Source organism: Muntiacus reevesi, chromosome 7, assembly GCF_963930625.1.
Source record: "Muntiacus reevesi chromosome 7, mMunRee1.1, whole genome shotgun sequence".
NCBI lineage: Eukaryota > Metazoa > Chordata > Mammalia > Artiodactyla > Cervidae > Muntiacus > Muntiacus reevesi.
In genome coordinates this window covers 25,976,182-26,003,056 of record NC_089255.1, presented here as the reverse complement: position 1 = coordinate 26,003,056, position 26,875 = coordinate 25,976,182, and the positions used below count along the sequence as shown (strand labels likewise).

Genomic DNA, 26,875 nt, shown 5'->3' with positions numbered 1-26,875 from the left:
CACAGGGTTTAATGGTTACTATATTAAGTACTGCTTCTCATAATTATGATGGAAATAATCTGTGAAATTAATTTACAATGTTTTCACTACAGTTTGTGAGTTTTATTGTGAGGTTTTCTTTTATTTTTTTTTTTTTAATGTCAAAAAAAGCGGTCTGTTGCTCAAATACTTGAAGTTTTGAGTCATAGTCTGTGACTCACACTGTGAATTCAAGTCATCTGTTGCTGCTGTTCCAGAGGTAAGTGGCTACTCTTTGTTTCACCACTTTCTTGTGTTGTTAAGAAGAGTGGACACTAGCTTAAAAGGTGCCAGGTTCCAATAGTGGGGAGCCCTCCTTTCAAATGTCTCACCAAAATGGGCATCAATGCAAGTTAGTTTAGCTCTTCATAATTATCCCAGTTTAAAAAATTAAAAAGAATTTATCTCCATCTTTCAATTTCCTTCTCTTCCTGGTTTCTTGTTCACAGGACTACAAACTGCTCTGACACAACCTGCTCAATGGGAAGCTTATGTTTGCTTTTAGATGAGGATTATAGTTCATTTTATGCATTACTAATTTAATGAGTCTGCAACATCTATATCATTATAAATATGCTTATCTTTAAATGAGACATATATATTAAATATATAGCCTCACTGAATAGAAGGAATTTTTTTCTATTTGATTATGTTAGATGAATACTATAAATATTCTGTATATACCACTTCATTTTTACTTTCATATACCACTTTACCAAAATTATTTTTAAGGAAAATTTCCTCTTATTAGTCAAAAAAACTAAAGATATCTTGTTAAAAGATGTCTAGAGATTTCATTATGTTAAAGCCATCATTATGATCTTTATTCTGAGTTCTTTTTGATTCTTAAAAAGATATCTTCTTTGATGATGATATTCTAAAGGAAATAAGGGCAAATTTTGGAATGTTGGTAAATAATTATTTTTAAAACATCTTTGATTCAATTGTTTTCTGCTATTTTGAAAACTGAGAGATATTGTTTAAATAAAGTGGGACTTCCTTGATGGCCTAGGGGCTGAGACTCTGAGCTACCAATCCAGGGGGCCTGGGTTCAACCCCTGGTCAGGGAACTAGACCCCCACATGCCACAGCTAAGAGTTCTCATGCTGCAACTAAAGACCTTGCATGCTACAACTAAGACCCAAATAAATAAATATCTTTACATAAATAAATAAACAGACTAAAATACAATCTTTCAAATAGTGAATTTTAGGGGAACTTGTGACAGCAATAAGAGCTTTAGAAGAAAGTCTCTTGATTACTTTAATTTTTTTATTTTTTGTGATACATCTCATATGTTATATTCATCCTTCAGTTCAGTCATTCAGTATGTCTGACTCTTTGTGACCCCATGGACTACAGCACACAAAACCTCCCCGTCCATCACCATCTCCTGGAGTTTAGTCAAACTCATGTCCATTGAGTCAGTGATGCCATCCAACCACCTCATCCTCTGTCATCCACTTCTCCTCCTGCCTTCAATCTTTCCCAGCATCAGGGTCTTTTCAAATGAGTCAGTTCTTTGCATCAGGTGGCCAGAGTATAGGACTTCCAGTTTCAGTATCAGTCCTTGCAAAGAATATTCATCCTTAATGACATACATTTTAAGTGTATATGAAATCAGATAAATTAAGGGTTGGTCACTCAGTCACGTCCGACTCTTTGCAACCCCATAGACTGTGGTTCACCCAAGCTCCTTCGTCCATGGGATTTTCCAGGCAAGAATACTGAAATGGGTTGCCATACCTTTCTCCAGGGGATCTTCCCAACCCAGGAAATGAACCTGGGTCTCCTGCATTGCAGGCAGACTTTTTAACCATCTGAGCCACCAGGGAAGCCTTGTAATAAATTATCATGTGAAATTAATCATAATGGGGTGAATAATAATGACTTTCACTGTGAAAAATAAAGGATTAAATACTGAGTTGTAAATAAGCCATGGTACAATTTAAATGTCTTAAATAGGAGATTGCAAAATATATAAATAATTTATAACCTGAATATTCTTTTTTATTTTCTTCTAGTATCATAGGGGGAAAGTGATAGAAAATCTCCTAATGGAAATAGTTCAAGAAAAAGAGGGAGAGAATCTGAAATAATAATGCCAGAGCTAAAATCACTGAAATCTGTAAGAAGTGTCAGATTCAATCTATTTTTAAATGATAGCATATATGTCCTTTCATTTTGAACTGAATGGCATTAATTGCCCTTATATATATGAAGCTTTTACTGAAAAAAGAGATATAGACAAATAATTTTTATCTCTATTTCAAGATTTCTTTATTTGAGAAGAAGATGAAATTTACCAGATTTGGTCCACTGGCAAAGAAAGTTCAAGCAGCCTAGAATTATACATTTACAAAGAGTCAGGGCCAGAGGGCTTATTCAGAATAGGATAAGATTTACACAAGACATGTTTTAGAATATTTGATACATTATCCTGAGTGAATCAAACTGCCTGTCCTAAGAAAAGTTTCAAATGCCTTAACGGTAAAGCAAGTTGTCTATCTGTCTTCTTTCCACAGACTGGGGACCATGAATAAGTCAGGAATATCTACTGTGACACAGTTTGTCTTGTTGGGCTTTCCTGGTCCCTGGAAAATGCAGATCATCTTCTTCTCAATGATTCTGTTGGTCTACATCTTGACTCTAACTGGCAACATAGCCATCATTTGTGCTGTGAGGTGGGACCACCGACTCCATACCCCTATGTATGTGTTCCTGGCCAACTTCTCCTTCCTAGAGGTCTGGTATGTGACCTGCACAGTCCCCAATATGCTGGTCAATTTTCTTTCCAAAACCAAAACCATATCCTTCTCTGGTTGCTTCACTCAGTTCTACTTCTTCTTCTCCCTGGGCACAACTGAATGCTTCTTCCTCTGTGCCATGGCTTATGATCGCTACCTTGCCATCTGTCGTCCACTGCACTATCCCACCATCATGACTGGGAAGCTCTGTGCCATTCTAGTGTCTCTTTGTTGGCTCACTGGTTTCTTAGGACATTCAGTTCCTATTCTCTTTATTTCTCAACTACCCTACTGTGGCCCCAACATCATTGATCACTTTCTGTGTGATGTGGACCCACTGATGGCATTGTCCTGTGTCAGCTCACCCATAATAGAGCATGTATTCCATTCTGTGAGCTCTCTTATCATCACTCTGACCATTTCATACATCCTTGGATCCTATACCTTGGTGCTCAGAGCTGTGCTTCGGGTTCCTTCTTCATCTGGGCGGCAAAAGGCCTTCTCTACCTGTGGATCCCACTTAGTCGTTGTATCTCTGTTCTATGGAACCATTATGGTGATGTATGTGAGGCCCACATCTGGCAACTCAGTTGCTATGCATAAAATCATCACACTGATATACTCTGTAGTGACACCAGTCTTAAATCCCCTCATCTACAGCCTACGAAATAGGGACATGAAATTTGCCCTCCATCAGGTCCTCTGTGGAATGAGAATTATGCAAACTTCATGAAAAGGTTTTGTGAAACTCGATGACTCTCTTCCTGCAAGTGGTAAAATAATCTTCTTCTTCCAATCCAAACAGATTTGGTTCTCTTCATAATCATCATGGTACTTTTGTGAACAGCAAGATTCATCACATATTGGATTATTTTCTGATGCACTTTTAGTTTCCTAAATGTGGTTCCAAAGGAAGAGACTACCACCTGTCCACATGGTAAAAATAACTCTTAAAATTCTTAATAATTGCTTCCAGGAAGATTTCAGCTTTTTCAATGTGAAATCTCTGGCCACACAACTTTAAGAGATACAAATCAAATTGGTTATTTGCTTACATGGATGTCTAACACTTTGTTTAAAGGACACATAACAGGGATTTCCCTGGTGGTCCAGTGGTTAAGACTCTGTGCTCCCAATGCAAGGGATCCAGGTTAGATACCTGGTCAGGGAACTAGATCCTGCATACTGCAACTAAAGATCCAGCACAGGGCAACAAAGATCCCAAGTGCCACAGCTAAGACCTGGCACAGCCATATAAATTTTTTAAAAGACACATAACTCATAAGATGTCCATTGTCCTGAATTTTTGGCAAAACTCGACACATCACTGTTGGATACACTAAGAGATTATTAAGTCAGTGTTACAATTTTTAGTTCATCATCTTCATCAATAGTGTACAAGGGGAGGGCTAGAAGTTTGTTTGAAACTAGGAGTAAGAATATTGTTGGTGAGTTGTCAGTATGCAATCCTCATAAGGAAAATCAAAATTTCATCAAGAGATCCACTCAGAGGGTTTGCCCTTGTCCCCTGGAGTTTAAGAGACACATGTTCTATCCCTAGGGAAAAAAATGTAAAGACTATAGAAGAGCTAGCTATGAGAGCACAGTAGAAAGAACTGGGCTATAACTGGAGGAAACTGAATTCTCACCAATAATATCATAAATACAGAATTTTTTGGCCTAGTTGAAACTTATAGAAGGTAACAAATTTGAAACATCTTGAAAGAGATCCCTCCCAAAAGTACTACTAGGAGAAGTAAGGCAATCCCCAAAGTTAGTCTACATGGAATGGGTCACTAGAATCCAGAAATGAAAGAAATCATAAGTAGCCAGTCAATGAAGTAGTGCCCACATCGGGGAACTGCAGTTTAGGGTGCTCCCCTCCTCACCAAAAAAATAAACAAATCCATGAAATGAAAATTAACATACAAACTTTTGTCAAGCCTGTAATACAACAATACCAGTAAAGGAGAAGGCTTTCTACCATTACTTCTCTCCCCTCTCAAACTAAAGTAACCAGAGGCAGTATACACATAGGAAGGGAGAAATGAAAGAGCAGAGGGGAAAAAAGCAGATCAAAAGAAGTAGAAGCCTGAGTCAGGCTGTCTTGAGGAATAAGTTTTAATTCGTACAAAAAAAATTTTTTTTATTTAAAATGTTTACTTATTTTACTTTACCACATTGTATTGGTTTTGTCATACATTGACTTGACTCTGCCATGGGTGTACATGTGTTCCCCATCCTGAACCCCGCTCCCAACTCCCTCCCCATCCCATCCCTCTGGGTCATCCCAGTGCACCAGCCCCGAGCATCCTGTTTCATGCATCAAACCTGGACTGGTGCTTCGTTTCACATATGATAACTTACATGTTTCAATGCCATTCTCCCATATCATCCCACCCTCGCCCTCTCCCACAGAGTCCAAAAGACTGTTCTATACATCTGTGTCTCTCGTGCTGTCTCGCATACAGGGTTATCGTTACCATCTTTCTAAATTCCATATATATGCGTTAGTATGTACAAAAAATTAAAATTTGGTTTCAGATTGTACCTGGATTTTAAAAATCCATGTATTAACACTAAAAGTAATCAGAAAAACTATCATATTTGTCCAAGATAATACCCACAGGTGGAAACAAACAGAACATCCCAAAGTATTTGAAGTAGACATGGTCAGAAAAACTAAAGTTTCTTTATGTTTATACCTCCCAATGTCCAAATCATCCCATTAAATAGTTACAAGTACAAATGTTTAAACATTGCTATAGTTTAAAAATAGAATAAAACTCTCACCTGAAGACCAAAAGTTAACTCTTTGAAAGTCCTCCTGGGCAACTGGAGAGTACTGTGCTTCAAAGGTGGGTAGAGGGATCTAAAAAAAGGTAGGAAAAGGAATCAGAAAATGTGCTTGGAAAGCTACTAAAGATAGCTTGAAATATCCATCACAGTTCTGCCTTAATTGAGCCCCAATATTTTAATGACTCAGCTGAACTTATTAGCTGAAAAAAGAACAGAAATATTTTGTATAAAACTCAACAGGTCACAAGTATCCTACTGTTGCAACTTACTAGATGTTGAATGTGTATTTATATCTTTCATTAAGATTCAACTCACACATCACTTCCACCAGAAAAACCTTTCTAATATCCCCAGGTTCAACTATGTGTCCCTGTATAATGCATCTAGAATACACCAGATCACATTCCCTCATTGTACTTGCAGATGCTTTGTGGTAAGTCTATTATGTGTTTGCGTCTCTTTCCTTAGACTATAAGCCCTTTGAAGATAACGACACTATTTTTCATTTTTATCCCCAGCATCAGCGTGTTAACTAAGTAGTAAGCAGGTAGTGAAGAAACAGTTTTTGGAAATGGATGAGTGAATTAGTTCTTGATCAGTCCTCACTAGATTTAAATGTTTTAGTCACAAAGCTAACTAGTTATTTAAGTTTTTAATATTTAAGAAACTATCAGTTTTTAAAACTACATTTTGATATGTGCTTTTATTACAAAATAATGTACAGGTGTCATAAATTTTTCAAACAATACATACAAGTGTAAAATTAAGGGTAAATGTTCCCATCTTTCTTTCTCACAATCCTTTTTCCTACAAATCACAAGTTTAATACTGGTCAGTTTCTAACATACATAAGCATTCAAATGCATAAATATATAATGGTTTTAATTTCTTTAAACTGATTACATTTTATAAATATTTTTAATTCTCTTAAAATTTTATAACTTTCTAATCAAATGAATACAAACATATATTCCTCATAACTTAATATTTTCTTCTTTGTGAATAAACAGTAGGGCTTTCCTGGTGGCTCAGATGGTAAAGAATCTGCCTGCGATATAGGAGACCCAGGTTTGATCCCTGGTAGAGAAGATCCTCTGGAGAAGGAAATGGCAATCCACTCCAGTATTCTTGCCTGGAGAATTCCATTGACAGAAGAGTCTGGTGGGTTACAGTTACACCAATTGTTCCCCTATTGCTAGATTCGTGTTTTAAACTGCCTTGTTCTCACATAGGTTCAAAATATTTAAAAAAAAAAAAAAAAAAAAGTCCTAGAAAGGATCTTATTAGAGACAATAATAAATCTATCAAAAATCCATTTTTAAATTATATGATATGCCATGCATACATAAACATCTCTGTAATGTATAAGAATTTTATAAGTTTAAAGAATATGAAATTCAGAAATATCTGTGAATTTCTTTATTCACAGTAGAAAAACATGGAATATTATCAACATTTTATTAGCATACTGTGAGCCTGTCACCAAAATCAATCTCCCTATGCAGCAAAGGGGGAAAGAGAATTTTTGTGTTAATTCTCTTAGTTTTTTTTAGCTTTACCACTCATCTCTCAATAAAAATGATAGAGCAGGGAACTTCAAAAACACACTCCTCTACAGAGAAACTGAAAATACAGGCAAAAAATGATCAGAATCAGCTTTATTAAAATTCTGGAAGATATTCAAAAATTTGCAACAACCAAATGAATACTCAACAACAACAAAAAAAAAGGCAAACAAAACATGGTAGGAGAACCTTGTGACATTTTAGCTTACCTTCACCACATCCCCTTTGCCCAGATCGCCTCAGCTCAGAAGCATTTTAAAGATAGCAGGCCATGTTCCTAGAAGGGATTCCCGGTTCCAGAGGAAACAGAACGGACCTCATTCTCAAAAGTTTCCTGTTTGTTTTGACATATCTAGGGATTCCCTAAATAAAACATTTCAACAGAGGGTTTGCCTTCATTTCACCTAACTTAGAATTCTTTCAGAGAAACAGCCACATGAAGGATATTCCTCAAAAACATAAAAAGGCAAATTAACCAACCACTACCACCCAGGGCAAAGGATATCAATTGAAACAAATATTAGACATACGAGGGCTTTCATGGTTGTCTAGTGGTTAAGAATTCACCTTGCAATGCAGGGGACACCTGTTTGACCCCCAGTAGGGAAGATTTCAAACGCCCCAGAGCAAATAAGCCCATGCCCCGCAACAAGCGGGGCCATCACAATGAGAAGCCCAGGCATCACAACTAGAGAGTAGCCTCCACCTACCACAACTAGAGAAAGCCCGTGCACAGCAATGAAGACTCAACAGCCAAAAATAAAATAAATAAATAAATTTTACAAAAAATAAATAATAGCTGAAAACTTCCCAACCTAGAAAAGATACGGTCATCCAGGTACATGAAGCCAATAGATCCCAAGACAGATTCAACTCAGAGAGGAATTTGCCCATTCACCTATTGAGGGACATTAGGCTGTTTCCAATCATTGGTCATTAGAAGTAAATGCTAGAAACATTTGTGTACAAGACTTTTTTGGGGATATCCATTTTTTCTTTTGGGTAAAAAACTAAGGGTGAAATTGCTTTATCAAATGGGACATGCATGCTTAACTTTGTAAGAAGCTATCAAACTGTCTGATCCAGAAATTTCACTCCAGGTATATCTAAAGGAAGCAAAAATACTAATTCTAAAAGATTAATGCACCCCAAATGTTCACAGCAGCATTATTTACAATAATCGATATATAGAAGCAGACATGAGCACCCATCAACAGATGAATGAATAAAGAAGATGTGATACACACACACATGCACACACATACAATGCAATACCACCCAGCCATAAAGAAAATGAAATTTTGCCATTTTCAACATTGCATGTGAATGTGGAGGATATTAGCTTAGTGAAATAAGTCAAGACAGAGAAAGATAAATACTATATGTTATCATTTATATGTGAAGCCTAAAAATAAAAGAAAAATGAATGAACACAACAGAAACAGACTCTTAATACATAGAACAAACTACAGTAGTGGTTATCAGTGGGGAGAGGGAAAAGGGGAGGGGCAAGATAGTGGTAGGGTACAAATTTCTTTGTATAAGATAAATAAGCTACAAGGATATATTGTACAGCACAAGGAATTATAGCCAACATTTTATAATAACTTTAAATTAAGGATAATCTCTTTTACACCTGAAACATATAATTTTGTGAATAATTTCTATACTTCAATTTTTTAAATTCTTTATTTTATATTGGAGTTTTTTGGAGAAGGAAACGACAACCCACTCCAGTATTCTTGCCTGGAAAATCTCATGGACAGAGGAGCTTGGTGGGCTGCAGTCCATGGGGTCGCAAAGAGTCGGGCACGACTGAGCAACTAACACTTACAACACTTACAGAGTTGATTTACAATGCTGTGTTAGTTTCAGGTGTACACCAAAGTGATTCAGTTATACATATACATATATCCATTCTTTTTCAGATTCGTTTCCATGTAGGTTATTATAGAGTATTGAGTAGAGTTCCTTGTGCTATACAGTAGGTCCTTGTTGATTACCTGTTTTATATATAGTAGTGTGTACACACTAATCCAAAATTCCTAATTTATCTCTTCCCCCGCAGCATGTTTCTCCTTTGGTAACCATAAGTTTTCAAAGTCTGTAAGTCTGTTACTGTTTTGTAAATAAGTTCATTTGTACCATTTTTTAGATTCCGTATATGAGTGGTATCATATGATATGCCTCTGTCTGACTTCATTTAGTATAACAATCTCTACATCTATCCATGTTTCTGTAAATGGCATTATTTTGTTCTTATTTATGGCTGAGTAACATTCCATTGTGTTTATGTACCACATCTTCTTTATCCATTCCTCTCTCGATGGACATTTATGCTACTTCCATGTCTTGGTTATTGTAAATAGTGCTGCATTGAGCATTGGTTACATGTATCTTTCCGATTTATGGTTTTCTCTGGATATATTCCCAGGAGTGAGACTGCTGAATCCTATGGCGGTGGTGTTAGTGGTTTAGTCTCTAAGTTGTGTCTAACTCTTGCAATCCCACAAACTGTAGCCTACCAGGCTCCTCTCTCCATGGGATTTCCCAGGCAAGAAAACTGGAGTGAGTTGCCATTTCCTTCTCCAAGGGATCTTCCCAATCCAAGGATCAAATTAGGATCTCCTGCATTGCAGGCAGTCTCCTACATTTGCAAGCGCATTCTTTACTGACCGAGCCACCAAGGAAGCTGAATCATATAGTAGTACTATTTTTAGTTTTTTTAAGGAACCTCCATACTGTTCTCCATAGTGGTTGTACCAATTTACATTGCCACCAACAGTGTAGGAGGGTTCCACTTTCTCCACACCAATGCTGGTCTCTAACCCATGAACAAGTTATATACATGTATTTACCTTTCATGTCCCACAGCTATGTTTTTGGTTTCCATTCTATAGGTCTTCCATATCTTTTATCAGGTTTACCTTTGTCAATGGAATTTTCCAGGTAAGAATACTCGGGTGGATTGCAATTTCCTACTCCAAAATTCTTAATTTCTCATAGCTGTTATTTTTTCATATCTTTTATCAAGGTTTTCTCTATTTAATATTTTTGAAGCTACTGTAAATAGCATTTTAATATACCAATTTCTACCTGTCACTAGTACCTGTATATAGAATACAAGATATTTTTGATTAAGATTCTTTGATCTTAAAATCCTGAAAAATTCAGGTTGACTTGAAACAAATAGACTGCCAGATATTTCTCCAGGAAAAAAAAAAAAGGAGTTTATTCAGAATCAGCCTAGAATTGCAATTCAGTGTCTGCAATCATGATGACCCACATCAGCTCCCCACGCGGTCAAGGGAAGGAGAAGGCTACAGAAAATAGAGTCCATGGTCTTTCATGGGCTGAGTGCTTGCCAGGACAGAAGAGGAGCTTATCTTGTTGCTGGGCTCTACTACCGTGGCAGAGCAAGAAAGTTTCCTTTCTGGTTGCCTAACTCTGTTTCATTGAAGTTTATGTTTATTAATAGTTTACACTCACTTATTAATTCTAGTAGCCTTTTTTGTAGATTTCATTGAATTTTCTATATAGATTATCATTTCATAGTCAGTGAAAAACAATATACTTCTGTCAATGTAGATGCCATTTATTTCTTTTCTTTGTGTGATTGCACTAACACTTCCAATACAATATTGAATAGGAGTGGTAAGAACACACATTTTTGCCTTGTTTCTGAGTTTATGGGACAAGCTTTCAATTTCACCATTAAGTATTAATATAATGTTAGCTATTAGGTTTTCGAAAATGCTCTTTGCAGGTCAAAGAAGTTTCTGTCTATCCAAGTGTGTTTATTAAGCTTTAATCGCTTAATAAACAAGAATGTAAGCTTATCAAAGGCAGGGACCTGATCTACACTGATACAAACCCAGTGCACATAAGGAGGTCAATAATTGTCTTTAAATGAATGAATGAAATGTATCAACCCCAGATGCCAAGTGGTTTTTTTTAACATTTTCAGTCAGATTTTGTTAAAAAGAAAAAAAAAAAAACAGCAGATCAACATTACGACTCAAGAACCCAATCTAAATATGCACCTGACAATGAAGCACGTCAGAACATGAAGTGAAAAAAGTTCTCAAAAAGACCATCAAACATACCATCTCCAAATACCCAAATTATAAATCACTTCTGCAGGCCTTTTGTTGACTGGAATCATAAACAAAGAACAGAAGATTTATTGCTGTGAAAACGAATCTGTACTACAGTAGTATGAATCTTGGGTGTAAAGCATAATCAGTTGAATCAAGTTAGGAAGTTGAAACTCGAATTAGAAAGTTGTGTTTGTGTGAGGAAAGCCTGTAAGCCAGTTGACCCACGAACAGCTGAGCTATCTAACTTGTTCAGTAAGACCAGACACCACTTTAAAACCCCATTTTTTGAAGGCAATTAAAAATTATAATTCCAACAGCCCACAAACCAAAAAAAAAAACAAAAACAAACTGTAGAAAGCAATTAAAACTACATTCAAAGAGCCACTTTTTTCAGCTGAATTTCAGCACTCCAAGGGAAAAAAAAAATCCATGACTATCATAGATGAAAACAGAATGAATGTTGTTGGAATCAGTTATTTTTCCCCACTGAGGTATAAAATCTATATAGAAATTTGATACTATACTATAACAAATTGTACTTCTCAGAGTTCTGCTTTAATTTCCTTTAAATCTTGTTTAATATAGTTTGTTTGTTAAATTGTGAAAATGTTTTCATGCTTCTGAATCTGGTTCCAGTTCTTTTTCATTTATTTTTATATCAGTATTCAACATACTGTCTACCAGTTCTAATCAGAAAAAAATTCTTAGACATCTCTTCATTATGACAGCACATTCAGGAGAAATCTCTAATGTGCAAGCAAACCATAAAAGGTGCAGCTCTCTGGAAAGCACAGTTCATACATCGTTTCAGTCTGAGTATTCTTTATGATGACTCTTGATGAACAACTCTTTCAATCTTGTAAACATCAACCAGTCTCGCTACTATGTAGCTGCATGTCCTTGGACAGGAAGACTGGTTCACAGCTAGTGAAAGTGGAGGCAGTCTAAATTTTAATGGCTGATAAACCTTACATCCTTCAGGAGGAAAGAACTTTTCCTTTTTTTGCTACTTAAGAATGTGACAGAAATGTATGCTGAGGTAGCCCAGTCAATCCTTATGTTTTCCTTTTTTTTTTTTTTTCTTTTTGCAAATTTGGTCTCAGAATGTTTCTGGAAGGGTGACATTTCGAAGAAGCCACTGCTGGAACCAGCTTCCATTGCAGTCTCTGATGGTGGGCACATGGCTGTCCTCATCTGTGGCTTTATCCAGGCACTGGTTACTATTCACATGCTACAGGGTCAGTTTCACTGGGTCATACTCCCTAAGCTGGCTGCCTTTTAGGTGGTGGTATTTGAGCATTGTGACTGGGTCATTAAGTTTGGAGACATCCAAGCAAAGGTCATCTGTTCTAATTTCTTTCTTGGCAGTATAAGAGAAAACCTGATTACCTCCCATACCATGACAGTTAAATTCCAGCTTTTTCAATCTCTTTTCTAGCCGTGTTATCTAGACACTGATTTGTTTCCACATTTCGTATCTCTCCCAAAGAGAAATACTGATGTGAAATCTGAGAATCAGGATGAATATTCTCTAGGTACAAAGAGAATGGTCGGCATTCGAGTTTGTGCCTTAGACCAAGTCTTGATGATATAGTTCCATAATCTACCTTTGTAACACCTGGAGAAATTATATAGAAGAAATTCTTGAATTCATCCATTCACACTTCTGCAAGTCGTCTGTTATTTTTATTGATACTCTGCCTCCTGAAAACGTGCAGGGTGTAGCTTTCCAAAACACACGTCCAACACGTGAGCAAGTAACAGTCACCAAAGTTCTTCCACACTGCCAAATCCTAAAGGAAATTTCTAGGCTTTCTCCTCCCCAAATATCCATTCCAGCATCATATGTCCCAATTTCCTGAAACTAATCTTTGTCTATAGAAAAAAGGCCTCCTGCCATTGTATGTGTTCTCACAGGAAGTCTGATCACCTTTCCTTCTGTCCATTTCTCTTTGGGGAAAGTGATACCAGCGAAACTGGAGCTTCCAGTTGAATCCACCATAGGTCATGTCAGAACCTGCCATGCACTCAAAAGTATCATCACTAATCACATCTATGATAGGACAGACCACTGTCCTCCTGTCATGTTTGATCCTGGCTAAGAGAGGCTTCAGCCACCCCACTGTGCACTCACAGTGCACATCTTAAAAGGTGATCACTTCGCCTTGAGACACAGCAGCGCCTCTTAACCTAGCTCTGATCAATCCAGAACGTTGCTCCATTTGAATGATGTGAACAGGTACTTTTAATTTTTTCACGTAACTCTCTAGAGATCTTTTCAAAAAGTCTCTTTCACTGGCATCATCTACTAGAACAATTTCTTCTAGCATGTGTCTTGGTAAGTGATTAATGATGCTATGGACAGTTTGCAGAGGTATGCTCCAAGCCTCATTTGTGGAAAACAATCACCACACTGGTTGTAGGAAGGTTATCTGGATACACCTTTGTTTTACACCCTTCTAACCTAACATCCTTTAGTCCATCCTAAAGGAGATCAGTCCTGGGTGTTCATTGGAAGGACTGATGCTGAAGTTGAAACTCCAGTACTTTGGCCACCTCATGCAAAGAGTTGACTCATTGGAAAAGACCCTGATGCTGGGAGGGATTAGGGGCAGGAGGAGAAAGGGATGACAGAGGATGAGATGGTTAGATGGCATCACCGACTCGATGGACATGTGTTTGAGTAAACTCCAGGAGTTTGTGATGGACAGGGAAGCCTGGCATGCTGCAATTCATGGGGTCACAAAGAGTCGGACATGACTGAGCGACTGAACTGGACTGAACCTAACATCTGGTAAAGATCTGTTGAGTGCGATCATCTCACTTGCCATTAAATTGAACTGATTGATTTTAAACATCTCTTTCATCTTTTCTTGATCCTCTTTAGGAATGACGACTGGTTTCCCCATTTCTCCAGGACCTTCATGGGGCTTTTGTACTGGCTCTCAAACATCCCCAGCAGGAAGTTCTCTCTCTTTTTTTTCTTCATCACATTTGTTGCATTCACTGAAGTAAATCAGCAGGAACATATCCAGGAGTACCCAAATCCAGAAGGTGGCTAGGACCATCTTGCAGTACGCAAATTTTCTCATGCCACTTTAAGTCAAAGGCAAAATTAAAAAAAAAAAAAATATATATATATATATATATATATATGCAAAGATCATGAAAATTATTCCAATCCAGTTTCATCAGAAGTCACTTTCATAACCCGAAGTGGCTTTTCAAGTGAATTTACATCCCAAATCCAAATGTCCCACATCTCCAGCTCATTCCGCAAGCGGCGGCGGCGGCGGTCCGCAGGCCACAATACCGGCGCTACTCTCGGGCCACCATCCACCGCGCCGCCTTCTCGGCCATGCAAGTCATTATTTTTGACCAAATGGTCAGGTCAAATTATCTGGACCTGTCATCAATTTCCTCTTCACCTGCCTTGTTTCAGCATCTTAAATATCACTGTCTTTTGCTCTCTGTCTGCTTTTACCATTTTGAGGGTGGTTCACTCACCTTCCTTCCTGTGAAAGTAACCCAATTTGTATAGCTACTATATGCTAATCTTTTTAAAATGTAAGCCTATTTCCAGGTATATTAATTATCTTACACAGTTAGAAAAGGTAAGAAAATGCACTATATTTCTTATTTTTAAATGGAGGGTTTAAGAAGAGGCAGGGAAAGAAACTTCTGCTACTGTCATGAATGTTTGAGTTGCCTATAGCATGCACCATAACTTTTTACACTTTGCCCAACCAACTAACATAAGATTTTTATTTCCCTGTCACATATTTATTTTAAATAGTGACTCTATAAGATTAGTCTGTGAACTGGTGATGGTTTAGGTGTACCAGAATTTCTTGAATAACATTAAAATAAGGATTTCCAGGGTCCACTTTAAAGATTCTGATTTAAGAAATTTGGCAAAAGGGTTGCATATCTATTCTTTTAAAAAGTTCCCAAAGTAATTATGAAACAGATTTGGGAGACAGTGCTTTAGACCATTATTAACCTTTTGGATGTCAATTAAGTAAAAATGTTGGCTCACTTTTTCTAATTTCCACTTTTCTGGGTAAAAAGTGTGAATGCTCTACTTTTCTGTAGGAGTAGAGCAGAGAGAACAGACATCTTTAGGCCAGAAAAATCAAGTGTAAGAATGAATGCACTTAATAAAGGTCAAAAATGCATGAGGTCAGGAACCAGGTAGGTCATCACCAATAAAAGCACAAGTGCTTCCTGGAGACCAGGTTAGGAGAAGAGTCTAATGTCCAGACATCCAGGACATTTAATTCAAATTACCATCTACTAAATCTGACTTAGCAACAAGGTCTGATTTAGTTTAGTGTACTAATGTTATTATTGAATAGGCAGCAATAGATCATTTTGAGTCTTCATCGCTAGCTACAAATGAAAAAAGACCTACTTTTAAATGGGGAGTTCAGTTAAGTTCAGTCACTCAGTTGTGTTGGACTCTTTGTGACCCCATGAACCACAGCACACCAGGCCTCCCTGTCCATCACCAACTCCCAGAGTCCACCCAAACCCATGTCCATTGAGTTGGTGATGCCATCCAACCATCTCATCCTCTGTCGTCCCCTTCTCCTCCTGCCCTCAGTATTTCCCAGTATCAGGGTCTTTTCAAATGAGTCAGCTCTTTGCATCAGGTGGCCAAAGTATTGGAGTTTCAGCTTCAACATCAGTCCTTCCAATGAACACCCAGGACTGATCTCCTTTAGGATGGACTGGTTGGATCTCCTTGCAGTCCAAGGGACTCTCAAGAGTCTTCTCCAACACCATAGTTCAAAAGCATCAATTCTTCAGCCCTCAACTTTCTTTATAGTCCAACACTCACATCCACACATGACCACTGGAAAAACCATGGCCTTGACTAGATGGACCTTTGTTGACAAAGTAATGTCTCTGCTTTTTAATATGCTGTCTAGGTTGGTCATAACTTTCCTTCCAATGGGGAGTAGAAGTGAGTAAAAATTTCTGATCTTGATCCTCTCATGGTCTCTCACTCACTTTGACTAATTTTTGTGCACTTCTGAATTTTTGTCAATGCGGCCTTCATGTCCTTGTTCCGGAGACTGTAGATCAGTGGATTTACAAGTGGAGTCAAGGAGGAGTAGAACAACGTTACAATCTTCTGTATCCCAGATGGATTTCCAGAAGTTGGGCTGATGTACATGACCATGAGAGTTCCATAAAACAGTGACACGACTACCAGGTGGGAACCACAGGTGGAGAAGGCCTTACGTCTGCCTGCAGCTGAAGGGACTCGCAACACTACTCTGAGAACCAGGGTGTAAGACCCAAGAATGAAAAAGAAGGTGCTGAAGATAATAAAAGAGCTCAGTATAGAACAGGAAAGCTCAATTCCAGGGGCAGGGATACAGGACAGGGCCAGAAGGGGACCAGGGTCACAGACAAAATGGTCAATGGTATTGGGGCCACAAAAGGGGAGTTGAGTGATGCAATAGATAGGGACTGGATAGCAGAGGAAGGCTGTAACCCAGCAGAGGCCAGCCAAGTTCATGCAGAGACGGCTGCTCATGATGGTAGGATAGTGGAGAGGTCGGCAGATGGCCAAGTAGCGATCAAAAGCCATGAGGGGCAGTAAGAAGGTCTCGGTGGTGCCCATGGAGAAGAAGAAGTAGAACTGGAGGAAGCAGGCAGTGAAAGAGATGGTTTTGGTCTCAGACAGGAAGTTCCTTAACATATTGGGAACGGTGGTGTTGATGTAACACATCTCCAGGAACGAGAAGTTGGCCAACAGAGTGTACATGGGAGTGTGGAGTCTGTGATCCAGCTTCACTGCAAAGACAATGGCCCCATTCCCCATCAGTGTCAGGATGTAGGACACAGAGAAGAGCACGAAGAGGAGGACTTGAACCTCTCTAGAGCAGGGAAAACTCAGGAGTATGAATTCAGTCACCGTGTTGACTCCTGACATATTCATGTCTTCCTAAGAGGTGGAGAGGAAAAAATGACAGTGACAAAGATGACTTTATTCTTCAATCCTCAGGAATATTTCCTCTTAAGAAGGTTCTAAAGCCCTCAAGATCCTATTATTTTATTAAACAAATAATAACCTAAGTATACTACTAAAGACTGTCAAACTTTACGAATGCTTGATATGATCTGACTTTGAATTTTGGACTTTCTCATTCCTCTTTCAGTATTTTCTCAGATACAGCAATGACAGGATCTTATGCAATAAGCAGCTTGCAGGTTAGTGACAATACTTACAAATGTAAGTAAGTGTGATAACCATGTATTTTTATCTATAGAATAAAATATAAAAGATTCTTAATATTGGACATAGAATTTCAATTACTCGGATCTTTGGAATTACAAACGATAGGAATTGGAAGAGAAAGTAAAAGGTAACATAAGACACTGAAATATTTATGCATTTCATTTTTATTTTGCAACTATAAGTGTTGACATCTTAACACAATCTGATAACCAAGACAAAAAATGCCAAATGTGCTATCCTTCAGTATTCATCATTGTTGGTAGTTCAAGAAAAGTTTGAAGTCCAGAGACCTACATAAAGACTTCCATCTGGTCTCATCTTTTACTTATTGAATTAAAATATTTCTTTAAAACTTTGGTCTAAGTTAAAACTCTATTTACAATTTTTTTTTTTAACATGAGCAATGTATCTGGTATATCACTTAAGGATTTTTGAGGTTTTTGCCTGAGGTGTCAGAATTCCTAGAAAGTCTCCTATTCTGGTTTAGGGACAGTTTCAGAAAATAACAAATACATACAATGCTATTGTCAGTAGTTTGGTCATATTGATTTGTTTTCTGAATCCGCTTTGTTAGTGAGGGTCAGTTATTATTTGCGCCAAAATGACCAGAAGTGACATGACTGAGTCATGATGCTTACTCAGGAAAATATACACACAGAATACAGACCCAGACACTTTTAATAAAAGTTTTCCAGCTAAGAATGTTTATTAATGTATTAGTTATAACATTGATTACTTTCCATATCACATAAAGTTAGAGCTTTAAGAATAATCTTGATGATTGCAATTGGTGACACAATGCATGGGAGAAACTCAGAATTTGTCATATCACACTGCAAGGCTCCTCTTCAGTCTGTGAACAGATCATGTATGGCAGAGCAATGCTGTGAAGAATTCCCTGAAGCAGGAATTGGGAGTTACCCAGAAGCCAAAGTAACCTTGAGAAAAGGGCAAAAATAGCAAGAAGTATTTGGTGCTAATGTGTAGGAGGATTCCAATGGCTTTAGAAACCAAGTGGGAGTGAACTCCCCAATCTGGGTTGCTCAATCATCGCCTTGCTCTCCCTCCTTGCAGCAGAGACCATAGGCTCTGTGGCAGAGCCAAACACAGCTAAAAACAGGGAGGGCTTAAGTTTTTCTGTCCTGCTCCTCATAACTGCTTTGCCAATTATTTCCAGATGTCACTTTGCTAACAACTTTTTCCCCCCAAAGGCTCTGACTAGGTACACCTCCTTGATTAATAAGGACAAAATTTACATATGGCTGAGGTTCCTTCCTCATCTTCAGCTCTCTCATTTCCCTTTTTCCCAGCCCTCTTAGTTGTAAGGATGAGTCTCTTTACATTAATTCATATATCTTGAGGTGTCACTATTTTTACGGTCACACAAAAGAAGGCAGAGCTAAAAAGCACACTTAGGGTTGTCTTATACTTGTACCTCTTCTGAACCCATCTCCTCGTAGAATTCATGAGTTTGACTTCTCATCTTCTGTTTTTGCTGCAGCAAAAGGCAGGCAAGATGAAGGGCATGCCATGCTTGGGAGCCAACAGTCCAGAGAGGGAGTTAACCTTGCTGGACCCTGATACTGGTTTGGAGAGAAATTGACATATTTGCTGCACAAGAATGACTTGTCTATGTTGCTCTGAAACCCATTATATTCCTCCAAAGGGTTATAGTCTTCTATGAATTCCAAAAGGGATAATTTATGAGGAAAGATTGTCAATAACATTCCAAATACTCCCTTCCCTCAGGAGTCCATTAATTGGGGCCTTTGAGACCCAGTTTCTCCAGTGGTGAGGGATCATCTCATGCTATTTTTAGAGCAGATGTTTATTTTGTCCTAAGGACAGGTTACTCTCATGATGGTGCAAACAGTACAGCAACACTAGCTTAAACACAAGGTTTGTGTTTATCTTATTCCTTTACATTTCTTTTATTCATTTTTGAGGCTGTGTGGAAGTTTGGAATTCTTATTTGTCAATATCAGAGTTATGTCATCCGAGTTCTCATTCTCTTTCCTATTGACCCACTCAATAGTTTGAAAAGGGTTATTCCCTTTTTTTGGTAAAAGGTTTTCTCTCCTGGGCCACCTTTGTGCTTCTAGCCTGATATTGGTAAGTAAATATTTCATGCTGAACAGGACCCAGAAACAGAGACCATGGTGCAAGTGGTGAGATGCCAAATTTCTAGAAGATACCTCCCCATCTAGGCCTTTATAGTATTTCAAGCTGTGCTCAGAAGGTGACCCAAAAAGCTAGAATAATTTTTGACATTTTCTTGCTTCTTTCAGATAAGGCATTCCTGAGAGAAATGACTCAAATTTTTGGACCCTTTTCTTTTCTTTTTTATTGAAGTATAATTGACATATAACACTATATTAATTTCAGGTGTACATTATAAGGGTTTAATAGTTGTATGTATTACAAAATAATTGCCACAATGTCTACTTAACATCCATCACTGTACAGAGTTATAAAAATGTTCTTTTAATTTATTTATTTTTTAATTGAAGGGTAACTGCTTTATAGAATTTTGTTTTCTGTCAAACATCAACATGAATCAACCATAGGTGTACATATGTCCCCTTCCTTCTTGAACCTCCCTCCTGTCTCCCTCCCCATCCCACCCCTCTAGGTTGAATCAGATGAGTTCTCTGAGACATCCAGCAAATTCCCATTGGCTATCTATTTTACACATGGTTAATATAAATTTCCGTGTTACTCTCTCCACACATCTCACCCTCTCCTCCCCTCTCCCTATGTCCAAAAGTTTGTTCTCTGTGTTTCTTCATTGCTGCCTCATAAATAAATTCATCAGTATCATCTTTCTAGATTCCATATATATGCATTAGTGTACAATATTTATCTTTCTCTTTCTTACTTCACTCTGTATAAAAGGCTCTAGGTTCATCCATCTCATTAGAACTGATTCAAATGTGTTCCTTTTTATAAAATGTTTTCCTGTTATGAGAATTTTTTTAAGATCTATTCTCTTAAAAATTTTTCAAATATGCAATAAGTATTCTTAACTAAGTCACCATGCTATATATTACATACCCAGGACTTATTTTATAATTGGAAGTTTGTACTTTTTGACTCTCTTTATCCATCTCACCACCCCACCTCAAACCTCTGGCAACCACCGATCTGTTCTCTGTATCTATGAGCTTGGTTTGGGACAGGGGGTGGGTGTTTTGGGGGTTTTTAGGTTCCACATATAAATGAGGTAATATTTGTCTTTCTCTGTCTGACTTATTTCATTCAGTATAGTGCCCTCAGGGCCAGTCCATGTTGTTGAAAACACAAGACTTCATTCTTTCTATGGCTGAATAATATTCCACTATGTATATATATACATAAACATCTTCTTTATCCATTCATATGTTGATAAACACTAAATTGTTTCTATAAGTTGGCTATTGTAAATAATGATCCAAGGATATGTGGGTGTATATCTTTTCTAATTAGTGCTTTCATTTCCTTTGGATATATTTTCAGAAGTGAAATTTCTGGATCATGTAGTAGTGCTTTTTTAGTTTTTTGAGGAATTTCACACTGTTTTCTAAGGTGGCTGCACCAATTTGCATACCCAATAGTGCAGAAAGATTCCATTTTTTTCCCATCCTTGTCAACACTTGTTATTTCTTGTCCTTTTTATAATAGCCATTTTAACAAATGTGAATTATCTTATTGTGGTTATGATTTTAACTTCCCTAATGATTAGTGATGTTGAGCATCTTTTCATGTACCTGTTGGTCATTTATATGTACTCTTTGGAAAAATGACTATTTAATATATCATGTCTTTCATCAACATTTGTTTATTTACTTGTGTTACTGCAAATGTTTTAGAACTTTCGTGTTGAATAGTAGCAACACTTCGAAGATCATGGGCATCTTCATCTCATTTCTATTTTAATAAAAATGATTCAAGCAACCACCCAAAAAAAGTATATTTAGATTTAGATTTTATGCCTATTTTTAATAGAATTACTTTTCTCTTTTTTCTTTTCTATTTCTTTTGTGGTTTTTTTTGTTTGTTTGTTTGTTTGTTTGCTATTGAGTTACATGGGTTCTTCATTTACTTTGGAATATTAGCCCCTTATCAGATATATGATTTGCAAATACTTTCTCCCATTCAGTATATGTTGCCTTTTTCTTTTGCTCATGTCTCCTTCACTGGGCAGAAGCTTTTTAGTTTGACATTTTATTGCCTTTGCTTTTGATGTCACAGCCAAAAATCATTAAGACTGATGTCAAGAGGCCTATTGCCTGTTTTCTTCTACAGGTTTTATGATTTCTGGTCTTACATTCAAGTCTTTAATCCATTTTTAATTAATTTTTGCTTATAGTGTAAGATAGTGGTCCAGTTTCATTCTATTGCATGTGGCTATCCAGTTTTTCAACATTATTTATGGAAGAGACTATGCTTTCCCTATTGTATATTCTTGCTTCCTTTCCCATAATTTAATTGATCATATATTTGTGGATTTGTTTCTGGGCTCTCTGTTGTGGTCCACTGATCTGTGTGTCTGTTTTTATACCAAAACCATACTTTTTTCATTACTATAGCTATGTAATATAGTTTGAAATCAAAAAGTGATTTCAACTAATTAACAGAGAAATGCAAATCAAAACCACAATGAGATATCACCTCACACCTGTCAGATGGTTAATATCAAATAAACACAAATAACAAAAGTTGTCAAGAATGTGGAGAAAAAGGAAACTTGTATGCTTTTGGTAGAAATGTGAATTGGTATAGCCATATGGAAAACACTATGGAGGTTCCTCAAAAAACTAAAAATAGAACTATCCAATGATCTAGCATTTCCACTCCCAAATAAATACACAAAGAAAGTGAAAACACTGATGCAAAAAGACACAAGATACAAGCATAAACTCTATATATAAAATAAATTTGTTACAAGGACATATTGTGCAGTACAGGGAATATGGGTAATCCAGGTGGCTCTAGTGTCAAAGAACCTGCCTGCCATTGCAGGGGATATAAGAGGCCTGGGTTCAATCCCTGGGTTGGGAAGATCCCTGGAGGAGGAGACAGCACCCACTCCATTATTTTTGCCTGGAGAATCCCATGGACAGAGGAGCCTGGCGGGCTACAGTCCATGAGGTCACAGGAGTCAGACATGACTGAAGCAACATAGCACACACACACACACAGGGAATATAATCAATATTTTATAATAATTTTAAGTGGAATATAATCCCTAAAAACTCTGAATCACTATATTATACATCTGAAACTAATATAATATTACAAATCAACTATACTTCAATAAAAATAAAATTATTAATAATTTTAGGCTCAAACACATCTTTATTAATCAAAATAGGAACCATTACAGTCAACATTTTTGCCAATGCTTCAGGAGGAGCAGATTTAGGAGGAATAGGATGGGGAGACCACTTTCTCCCGTACAAATTCATCGAAAGAACATTTGAATGCTGAGCTAACTTCACAAAACAACTTCTGACCACTAGCAGAAGACATCAGGCGCCCAGAAAAGCAACCCATTGTCTTCGAAAGGAGGTAGGACAAAATATAAAAGATAACAAAAGAGACAAAAGAGCTGGGGATGGAGATCCATCCCGGGAAGGGAGTCGTAGTGGAGGAGGTTTCCAAACACCAGGAAACCCTCTTGCTGGCGGGTCTAGGGGAAGTTTTCAAATCTCGGAGGGCAACCTAACTGGGAGGAAAAATAAACCCACAGACTACATGCCTAAAAGCAACTCCCAGCAGAAAAGTACCCCAGACACCCACATGCGCCACCAGCAAGTGGGGGCGGAACTGAGAGGAGCCGGCGGCATTGCTTAGGGTAAGGACTGGGCCCAAATGCCCTGAGGGCAATCGGAGAGAGCTAATGTGAGATAGCAACATAAACTGTGGGATAGCAAGAGAGAGAGAGAAAATTAACTGGCCGAACACACTGCTGGCCATTTGCAGAACAAAGGGACTGAGCAATTCCAGAGAAGAGCTCACAGGCTGCAGACCGGCCCATCCTGGCCCATCCCTGCCGGAGGCAGGAGGCAGGGGGGAGGGGAAAGGGGCAAATTCAGCGCCAGAGACAGCACCCCCTACCAAACGGCAAACAAGCTTCCAGTTTCCAACCAAAGACTTCCTGAGATTCTGGATGGTTGACATCCCCGCCAGGAGGGTCGCGGCTAGAGGCCAGCTCCTGAGAACAGACACAAGCCATTCCCACCGACCATCATGCACGGAAACTGAGGCAGGGACCGCGGAGGGGAGAAGGCACACCGCACCCGGGGAGAGTGCGCTCCTCAAGCTCCTGGCTGCCTGAGCTGCTCGGGCCGCGGAAGGCACAAAACGCAGGCCCAACCAAGTCTGCGCTTTTGTGGAGAACCGGAAAACTGGAACCGCACGCCACGCAGGGCCCGCTCCCTATAGAGCAGCCAGGAGCCTGAGCAGTGTAGACGGGGGAAGCACACACGCCGCGAGCGGGGCAAACCCAGTGTGGCCGGAACACTGCGAGTGCTCCCCACACACGCCAGTGGCATTTGTCTGCAGCGCCCCTCCCTCCCCGCAGCACGACTGAACAGGTGAAGCTAAACAAGAGACCACCTCCGCCTGCCTGTGTCAGGGCGGAAATTAGACACTGAAGAGACCAGCAAACAGAAGTCAAATAAACAAAGGGAACCACTTCAGAGGTGACCTGTGCAACAGATTAAAATCCCTGTAGGTAACACCGACTACACCGGAAGGGGCCTATAGATATGGAGAAGTGTAAGCTGGAACCAGGAGCTATCTGAAGCTGAACTGAACCCACAGTGACCGCAACAGCTCCAGAGAAATTCGTAGATATATTTTTACTTTTCTTTTTAAATTAAAAAAAATTTTTTTCTTTTCTTTCGTTTTTTATTTTTTCTCTTTTATTTTCTTTTAAAATTCCCTATTACTTCTCCGTTACTCCTTAACTTTCATTTTCATATATTTTCACTATTTTTTTAATTAGGAAAAAAATTTTTTTCTTTTTTTCTCTTATTTTCTTTTAAAGTCCTCTATTACTCCTTAATTTTCATTTTCATTTCACTATAACCTTGCCAAAAAAAAAAAAGGAGAAGCCCTATTTTTAAACCAAACTTCATATATATTTCTAAATTTTTTTGTGTTTTTGTTTTTGTTTTTAATATTGTATTTTTAAGAATCTAACCTCTACACTAGATTTTTAATCTTTTTTTTTTTTTTCACTATTTGATATCAATTTTGGACATTTAAGAAAATCCATGCTTCAGGAGTCAATGAACTCTTGGAAAGCATTTTCTGCCTCTTGTTAGTTTTGGAAGCATTTTCCCTGCAAAAAGTTCTCAAGGTTCTTGAAAAAGTGGTAGTCAGTTTGCAAGAGGTCAGGTGAACATGGCAGATTAGGCAAAACTTTGTGGCCCAGTTCATTCAACTTTTGAAGCATTGGTTGTGGGATATGTGGTTGGGCATTGTCATGGGGAATTGGGCTCATTCTGTTGACCAATACCAGCTGCAGGCATTGCAGTTTTCAGTGCATCTCACTGATTTGCTGAGCATACTTCTCAGATGAAATGGGTTCACCAAGTTTCAGAAAACAGTAGTAGATCAGACAGCAGCAGACCACCAAACAGTGGCTGACCATGACTTTTTTTGGTACAAGTTTGGCTTTGGGAAGTGCTTTGGAGCTTCTTTTGGTCTAACCACTGAGCTGTTCTTACCGGTTGTCATATAAAATCCACTTTTCATCACACATCAAAATCTAATCAAGAAATGGTTCATTGTTTTTGCAAAGAATAAGAGATGACACTTCAAAACAACACTTTTTTTAAACTTATGATCAGCTCATGAGCACCCACTTATGAGTTTTTTCACCTTTCCAATTAGCTTCAAATGCCAAAAGACCAGAGAATGGCTGACATTGAGTTCTTTGGCAAGTTCTCGTGTAGTTGTAAGGGAATCAGCTTCGATGATCCTCTCAGTTGGTCACTGTCAACTTGCATTGGCCAACCCCTCATCTTCAAGGCTCTCGTCTCCTTTGCAAAACTTCTTGAAGCCCCACAGCACTGTACATTCGCTAGCAGTTCCTGGACCAAATGTGTTGATGTTGCAAGTTGTGTCTGTTGCTTTAGGACCCATTTTAAACTCAAATAAGTTCTAGAGTGCCTGGAGGAGGTACTGGAGGCACTGGAAGAGATAAAAATAAGTGCCTGGAGGAAGGCACAGCAACCCACTTCAGTATTCTTGCCTGAAGAATCCCATGGATAAAGGAGACTGGGGGCCTGCAGTCCATGGGGTTGCAGGAGTTGGACACAATTGAAGCAATATAGCATGCACACACAGGGGATATAACCAATATTTTATGATAACTTTAAGTGGAATGTAATCCCTAAAAACTCTGAATCACTATATTACATATCTGAAACTAATATTATAAATCAACTATATCTCAATAAAAATAAAATTTTAAATTAAATTTTAAATGCAACAATAAGAAAACAAATGGGCTAAATATCTAAATAGACATATTACCAAAGAAGACAAGCAAATAAGCAAACTAAAGAATGTTTCACATCATATGTCATTAGAGAAATGTAAATTAAAATAATAAGTAGATACTACTACATCCCTATTAGAATGGTCAGAATCTAGAATATGATAAGATCAATGCTGGTGAGGATGTGGAACAACAGGAATTCTCACACACTGCTGGTTGGGAATGCAAAATGGGGGAATACAAAATGGTACAGCCACTTCAGCATACTATTCCGAGGTTTCTTACAAAGCTAAGCATAGGCTAACCATATGGTCCACCAATAGCATTCCTTCATATTTACCCAAAGGAGTTTAAAAATGTCCATACAAAAACCTGCATGCAGATGTTTATGGCAGCTTTAGTCATTATTGCCAAAACCTGGAAGCAACTGAGATGCCCTTCCCCAGGTGAACAGATAAACTGTGGTATATCCAGCAATGGAATATTACTCAGTGCCTAAGAGAGATTTGCTCTCAAACCATGAAAAGCAGGTGGAATCTTAAATACATATTCCTAAGTGAGATAAGCCAATCTAAAAAAAGTCTAGAAACTATATGATTGCAACTCTGACATCCTGGAAAGAGCAAAACTATGGAGACAACCATTAACTCAGGAAAAGGCTCAAAAAGACCCACACAGTAGCCTTTCCACAGAGCTTCTCAAGATTCAAACCATTCCACTCAGGGTTTGTAACTTTCCCCTCAGGAAAACATGAGTGACAGAGAAAGGAGGAAACGTTAAAAGTGCTCAAACCATAAGATTAAAAGTCAAAACATCCAATTGATGCAGATGTTCACGCCTCAGTACCTCGGTGTTGACCAGCTTCTCTCCACATGTTCCCACAGGAAAATGTCCGCTGG

At 38.1% G+C, this 26,875-nt stretch overlaps 2 protein-coding genes and 1 pseudogene across 2 annotated transcripts; 1 reads left to right on the top strand and 2 right to left on the bottom strand.

Annotated features, from left to right (window-relative positions):
- Positions 1-2,526: 2,526 nt before the first annotated feature.
- On the top strand, positions 2,527-3,498 carry LOC136171982 (olfactory receptor 11H7). The gene has a single exon (XM_065941085.1). It carries the CDS (start codon positions 2,554-2,556, stop codon positions 3,496-3,498), a length of 945 nt encoding a protein of 314 aa, XP_065797157.1. The 5' UTR covers positions 2,527-2,553.
- An 8,830-nt stretch (positions 3,499-12,328) lies between these two features.
- LOC136172005 (polypeptide N-acetylgalactosaminyltransferase 1-like) lies at positions 12,329-14,321 on the bottom strand (annotated as a pseudogene).
- Positions 14,322-16,237: 1,916 nt separating this feature from the next.
- LOC136171985 (olfactory receptor 11H6-like) lies at positions 16,238-17,182 on the bottom strand. Its single transcript, XM_065941089.1, has one exon. It carries the CDS (start codon positions 17,180-17,182, stop codon positions 16,238-16,240), a length of 945 nt encoding a protein of 314 aa, XP_065797161.1.
- Positions 17,183-26,875: the final 9,693 nt, after the last annotated feature.

What these genes read in the sequence shown, in the direction of transcription:
- LOC136171982 (XM_065941085.1), top strand. Translation starts at nt 2,554, where the DNA reads ATGAATAAGTCAGGAATATCTACTGTGACACAGTTTGTCTTGTTGGGC.
- LOC136171985 (XM_065941089.1), bottom strand. Translation starts at nt 17,182, where the DNA reads ATGAATATGTCAGGAGTCAACACGGTGACTGAATTCATACTCCTGAGT.